Here is a 7,421-nt window from a genome sequence, read left to right on the forward strand (position 1 = left end):
GTGATGTTATCCACTTTAAACTTTGAATTTACATTCTATTCGTATTCCTTTGAATTGTTGCCCTGACTGGTAGATGACAGCTTTATGATTATTAACGTCTGGCAGAATAAAACAATTATGACGCACTCAAATTCAGATAACAAACAGGTTCTTGTTAATTTTAGCACGTTGTTGTTATTGTGATGACCCCCTCTTACACAGACTCCAAACATCGTGAGTGAGTGAGTGACAAACAATTTACGACAGCATACATCCTATAATCTGCCTGAAAACAACATCATTTTGAAGCTACTCCTTACAAACTCAAAATTGTGTCTAGTCGTTGAGCCAACTCGAACAGAAAATGATTATCTGCAATAATATTTATTGGAATTTCGTTTACAATGGTGCAACTAAACTATGTTCAACATGCAACTGCAAGTTTTCAGTGCTCTGAAGAAGTAGCCTTTTTCTTTTTCCCGTCACTCGTCTTTTTCTGTGGTACTTCTTTCTTCAGAGATCGTTTTGTCGTCCCAACTGTAAACAAAATATTAAGTACGGAGTTGTTACAAAGCATCGAACTGATTATCACATGATGAGAGCCAATATATATATATATAAATATAATGTGTCATACCTCTAATTCCACAATCCATACAGTCAGATCCAAATGGACATACATTCCAATCTGAATTTGGACCACCATCATCACATTCACCATCATCATTGTTGTTACACAGTGTGTCACAGACTTAATAATAAATTTGAATAATCATTATTAATGGTATATATATATATTTACATTATTCTATTTCACTAATCATATCAATCTTACTCGGAAAGTGTTGAGACCAGAATAGACGCCACATGCACTAAATATACTTACTTGCATCAGATCTAACTCCACAGTCTCTGCAGTCGCTACCATAATCACATACATTTAAGATAGAGTTAGGGCCCCCATCGTCACACACACCATCGGCATTCGATTTGCAATCGTTATTGCATTCTGTACAGTACAAAATTGTTGCAGATAAATTCAAAATTACAAACGATCGGTAATAACAAATATTTAAAAAAAATATGTTGGTAAGCAATCCAATACTTACGTGGATGAGGTCTAATTCCACAATCTGAACAGTCTGAGCCATAGTTACATATATTGTACGCGGACATAACTCCACCGTCGTCGCATTCACCATCATCAGACCAAATACAACCGGAAGAGCAATATTGGTCATCTAACCATTTAAAACATCATTTCATACTGTATTATATCATTTAAAAATCGCAGTACAACCACTCAATACATATTATAATATACCAACATTTTAATTGCCTGATAACTATTTTCTGATTGGTCAGGGCGTGTTTTTTAATTATGCAATCCGTGGTTAATTACATGATATACAATAGTTGTTTTGCGTTTAGAAGAAGGAACATGAATAACACACAGTAAGGTTGGATTTAAATCGGAAAAAGAAAATATTATTCAGGTCGCGTAAGAAAGAATATTGCAACTTTGAGTTATTTGAGTATTTGAGCATAAGAAAAACTTTTTTTTATATTTGAGTATTACATAATAGGAACAAAGTGATCCAAATATTGTGGTATACTTGCCCCTGTTCTACAACAAATCATATATTATACTCACATGGACAACTGTACATGATATTAACTATCTCAATATCAGTTTCGGTAAGGTAATCACGGTTACCCATTTTTGATTGATCATCCGCGTTAATTGCATCTATTGTGTTCAGACCATTGACACTGAAGTCCTGAAAAAACAAAACAATCATATCATACAGCTGATAGTTGCATCTTACAAATCACTAAGACGACATAACAAGGAATATATGCATCTATCCACTGCATTAATCTCGATAATCATAGAATATCTATGTAATGAATCCTGATATATGCCAACCCTAGAATATCCACGTAACTTGTCATTGAATTTCCACCTAACAAACCCTGGAGTATTCACTTTATGAACTCAAGTATGTAAATGCAATAAACCATTGAATATCCACCCACTGAAATTCGAAAGAAATTTATGAAACAGAAAATTGCTGTTACATTTTGATGGTAATGCATTATCGATCCTACGTCGTAAGGCACGTTGTATGTTTCAGCTGTCGTGGTCCCATATTTGTGGAAATTGTGGATTGCATCAGCTATAATATTTTCCTCGTTTATTATAACATAATTATCTCTATCCGGACGGCTTTGCTCATGCCATAATCCTATTGCATGACCAACTTCATGTACAATAATTCCTTTCTAGTTAGAGAAATACATAAGGAAAATAAAAACGTTACTGCTACCTTCTTGCCACATAAAAAATAATATCAGTCACGACTTGTATGATCGTCGAACTAATGAAATGAAATATAGAAATATAGCAATGGAATGAAAACTATATATATATAGAATGATAGTTTGCTGGAATGCTAGAATGTCTGCGCTTTTATCATTCAAAAGTTAACGAGAAGAGATGTTTATTCATATCAAAGTGGTAATTGAAAATGTCCAATCACTTCATTTGTCTGTTAGGCTACACTTAAACTATTTGATCAATCGCCGTGTCTGTGTATTCCAAATTGTAACCTGTTCGATCAAACACCATGTCTGTTTATGCCGAAATCTGACCTGTTTGATCAATCCCCGTGTGTTTTTATGCCAAATTCTAACCTGTTTGATCAATCAATTCTTCTGTTTATGCAAAAATCTAATCTATTTGATCAAACAATCTGTTTACGCCAAAATCTGACCTGTTTGATCAATCACCTTGTCTGTTTATGCCTCAGTCTAACCTGTTTGATCAATCCCCGTGCCAATTTGTAACCTTTTTGATCAATCCATTTGTTTGTTTATCCCAAACTCTAACCTCTAACTCAGATCATTGTACTTGATTTTTTCTGGTTATAAAGTCCCTGCGGCCTTGGCATTTTATCTTAGGTCGGACTTCATATCACAGGAGGGTCCTCATTAAGGACTTTATTCTATACTTTGAAATCCCAATCAAAATAGTGAACTGTGTCCATTTTCTTGCCAACACTGACCTCCCGGTGATTAACTATTTAAGACAATATTTAATAAGAACAATATTTAATATGAAAGCCACTTTTTTATTTTTGTTCTTTGTGATTCTATTCTATCGTAAATACTAAATTATATTAGACATTGATACCATTCAACACAATCATTACTCACACTTGCACAACCGGTTCCTATCGAAATATTTTGAGCTCCGTTACCAACACATCCAACCATAGACCAGCATCTTTAAACGTAAAAGTATAATATGAAGAGTCCAATAGCAGAAAATAAAGAAAACGACTGTCAAACAAATATTACAACATAATTTTGTTTACAATTAAACGATAAGAAGGTTCATGACAAACACGTTGACCAATTCAGAATAGGATAACAAATTCATAGAAGTAGACAGAAAATAAGACACAGCCCAGCCAATCGCAGTATCACATGGGAAACTCAACACATAAGACGATGTTATATAAACGATTTTTCAAGGAACAAAACGACTCAAAAACGACCTGTGATGTAAATAACATGCATTAACTCTACCCGACTCCTTTTATAAACTGTATTCTCGCTGAGTGTTCTGGGTTTGCTGGGTCATATTGCGGGAACTGAAGGCACGTGAGTCTCTCCCAGTAGGAAAGCGCATTTTGTATTTCAGTAATGTCATCTTGGCCTATAGTAATATAAAACAATATATTTTAATACAATACCATCATATTAACTTATAAACAATATAAAGAATATAATGTATTTCAATAATATAATTTTGGCATTTAACAATATAAACAATAGATAGTATTAAAATAGCATAATTTTGAGATATTACAATATAAACAATAGACTGTATTAAAATAGCATAATTTTGAGATATTTCAATATAAACGATAGATCGTATTAAAATAGCATAATTTTGGGATATTACAATATAAACAATAGATCGTATTAAAATAGCATAATTTTGGAATATTACAATATAAACAATAGATTGTATTAAAATGGCGTAATTTTGGGATATTACAATATAAACAATAGACTGTATTAAAATAGCAAAATTTTGAGATATTACAATATAAACAATAGATCGTATTAAAATAGCGTAATTTTGGGGTCATTACAATATAAACAATAGATCGTATTAAAATAGCATAATTTTGAGATATTACAATATAAACAATAGATCGTATTAATATAGCGTAATTTTGAGATATTACAATATAAACAATAGATCGTATTAATATAGCGTAATTTTGAGATATTACAATATAAACAATAGATCGTATTAATATAGCGTAATTTTGGGGGTATTACAATATAAACAATTTATCGCATTAAAATAGCATAATTTTAGGATATATAAACAATGAATCGTATTAAAATTGAGTAATTTTGAGATATTACAATATAAACAATAGATCGTATTAAAATGGCGTACTTTTGGCATATTACAATATAAACAATAAATTGTATTAAATAGTGTAATATTACAATATAAAGAAGCTGCAAAAGCTATATGACATGATTACCGAGACCTTGTTATTACATGCATTGAAGTAATTTAAAGCATCTGAACAAAGTAAGCACTGAAACCTAACTACGCTTATCTTCAAAGTAATGAAAACATTTCAGGACAGGGTATGCTTTCCCAAAAGATGATAGTGTTTAACACTGATTTGTCAAGAGTAGAATAATTGTACATTGTCCTTACTTGAAGACGAAATATCATAGGGAATAACGCCACCTGGCCAACGTGTCGCAATATCACCATGAGCCTTTCTAGCTTCAACACCACTGTTCTGGGCTGTTATATCTTCTTCTATCATGGCAAGCTATTCCGGTGTTAGTTTTATATCATGCTCGAAATTACCATCTGCATCTACTAAACTTTCATTCTGAAATAATAAGTACATATGGTTACATTGTGATATACATATAATTGATGATGATGTACTGTAGCGACGCAGAATTTGTAACATGATTTTTATTGGAATATTGAAAGGCGTCATATTGGGATAGAAAATAAAAATATAAACAAATACATTTAATACATTAATACATAATTCCCATTCATAATAACATGCCATGTAACACAATCCAGTAATCATAACTGCAAAAATGTTATGGCCAAACAATTAATTGTCTCAAAATCATAGTTTGGGAATCAAATCATCCCAATATATTTTAGCAATCTGCCAACAATATTTGCGAAAATGCTTTAATTGATCAATAACGTTGATTTCATCAATTACATCAATACAAGCCTCGTAAAAACAGTTATCAACAAATTTAAATAACATCCAACCCCTTTGATTAAAAAGAAAATAAGAGATAAATAAAGAAAAAAGAAGAAATATGAAAATAGCACCCCGAGTTACGCATGAGACAACGGAACAAAAATGAAGGGTACAAAAGGCAACTAACTGTGGCGATGAACGGATCAAGCTGTGAGGCAACGCATGCTTTGCTTGGTGTGTTGCCTAAAATTACCTCATATAAACCATGACGTATTGTTTTGTATATTGCTGAAAGCATGCATGCATTTATATAAATAAACATATCCGAAAATGACATGTTTATTACTCACCGCATGTGCACTATACGCAAATACCACTAGTGATAACAGTAAGGAATACATTGTTTCAATCTTTGCCATCACAATCAATAATAACTGGTTACCAAGTCTACACGATGCAAAAGCGAATCTTATTACAATTAAACAAAAACAAAACAAAACAAAGACACTATTTACATTATAACACTGCGATTGTCACGCTGGTTTGCAGCCCAAAAAATATAAATCACGTGGATAGATTTACCCATTACATATACAACGACATTTAATGGATAAGAAAGCTGCAATTCAGAATAATACAAATCAACATAATTATTTTGAAAATATTTGTGCAATGAAATCATTGGTGAAATGTAAATATGTCATAATAAAATAAATCAAATTAGCATAATAACTTTTGAAAAATAATTTTGCAATGAAATCATAGGTGAAAATGAAAATCATGTCATAATAAATATTCCTAAGAAACCACACGTATAGTCAGTTATAAAATACAAGACACGAACCATATCATATTGACTATGTCGGGCACATATCATGTAAAAAGAGTCTCATAATTTCATACGTTTCCACCGATGTAAACCAATTTAAATATCCATTACCTTGCACATTACTAGCAGGTTGTAAGAAGTGAATAGTATTTAGACTGAAAAACAATCACACCATAGCATCCCATATGATATCATAATTTCAACTTAGTCCAACTAATGCAATAACTTATTCAAAGGAATGCAGAAACCAAAAATCACAAGTTTTTTTTTTATAAAGGAGAAAATGAGAACAAATGTATATCTACAAAATATAACCAAATAAATACATCACAGTTTGCAATCGGAAAACGCATTGCATACAACATACTCACATGTAGAGTAATGCACGCCAGCAGTTCAGGAAAATGTTGTGTTGATTATGAACATGCTCACTATTTATAGGATTCATTCGTGAACAGATTATTTTAAGCGTAGAGTGATGTGTGCAATACGCAAGCGCAAATGCCGACCACACAGTTCATTAGAATTGGTCAAAATTGATTATCGTGAGTAGAATATTAAATATTTGACATATTTAATGTACAACATTTCAGGTAAATCGGCAAACTATATGCACCATGTATAATCATTTTATAATGACTTAGTAGATTTTGTAACAACAGCTTTCTCAGCTGAGAAAAAGCAGACAAATCGGTAAGCACTAGTTTTATCAAAATGACAAGCACCATAACACACAAATTATTATAATTACAAGAATATTATGTTTCACAGCTCAAACAAAATCAGCATTATTCAGAAGAGCTGTTAGAATAAATGATTTCAATAAATGGCAGGTGAAAGTAGGCTTAAAAAAGATGATATCGCTATTTTATCTTCTGGTTTGCTATCCCGGTAACGTACGAGAAAACTGTAAACAATTGTAATCACTGTATACAATATTTAAAAATATAAAAAAATAACTATATATATTCTGACATTTACAAACAACGCATATTGTTACATAACATGCATTTGTTCACTGAATATATTGTGTTCAAATTGTATATCTGTTAACATTGTCATACCTATCAATAAACCACGAAACAGTGAAAAAAACTACAATGCATTTCACTCAATCATGTGAGTGTATATTCAACACGGATATTTCCGTACATTTATTGCGGGTACCTGTGCCTGGCTATGAGTATTGCTACATTTTTGGACCACCATAATATTTCCATTTAAAGTTGAAGCACGTATAATTAATTTTTTACTTCCAAAATACAAAGTATGTACCGAATTCGTCAAATGCTTATTAAAATTGGGTTCAATTACCTATTAATTACCATAAA

General features: G+C 31.6%; 1 protein-coding gene and 1 long non-coding RNA gene across 2 annotated transcripts; both read right to left on the reverse strand.

The window, feature by feature from the left end:
* Positions 1-347: 347 nt before the first annotated feature.
* LOC100368727 (uncharacterized) lies at positions 348-1,722 on the reverse strand. Its single transcript, XM_078009293.2, has 5 exons — positions 1,634-1,722; positions 1,089-1,220; positions 866-988; positions 617-730; positions 348-516 (listed from the first exon to the last, which is right to left on the reverse strand). Exons 1-5 carry the CDS (start codon positions 1,698-1,700, stop codon positions 425-427), a joined length of 528 nt encoding a protein of 175 aa, XP_077865419.2. The 5' UTR covers positions 1,701-1,722; the 3' UTR covers positions 348-424.
* A 445-nt stretch (positions 1,723-2,167) lies between these two features.
* Positions 2,168-3,661, reverse strand: LOC146739135 (uncharacterized). Its single transcript, XR_014930618.1, has 3 exons — positions 3,574-3,661; positions 3,199-3,268; positions 2,168-2,265 (listed from the first exon to the last, which is right to left on the reverse strand). It is a non-coding gene; the product is annotated as an uncharacterized LOC146739135 (long non-coding RNA).
* Between the last annotated feature and the right edge of the window lie 3,760 nt (positions 3,662-7,421).

This window comes from Saccoglossus kowalevskii, chromosome 9 (genome assembly GCF_978046115.1).
Source record: "Saccoglossus kowalevskii chromosome 9, keSacKowa6.1, whole genome shotgun sequence".
Lineage (NCBI taxonomy): Eukaryota > Metazoa > Hemichordata > Enteropneusta > Harrimaniidae > Saccoglossus > Saccoglossus kowalevskii.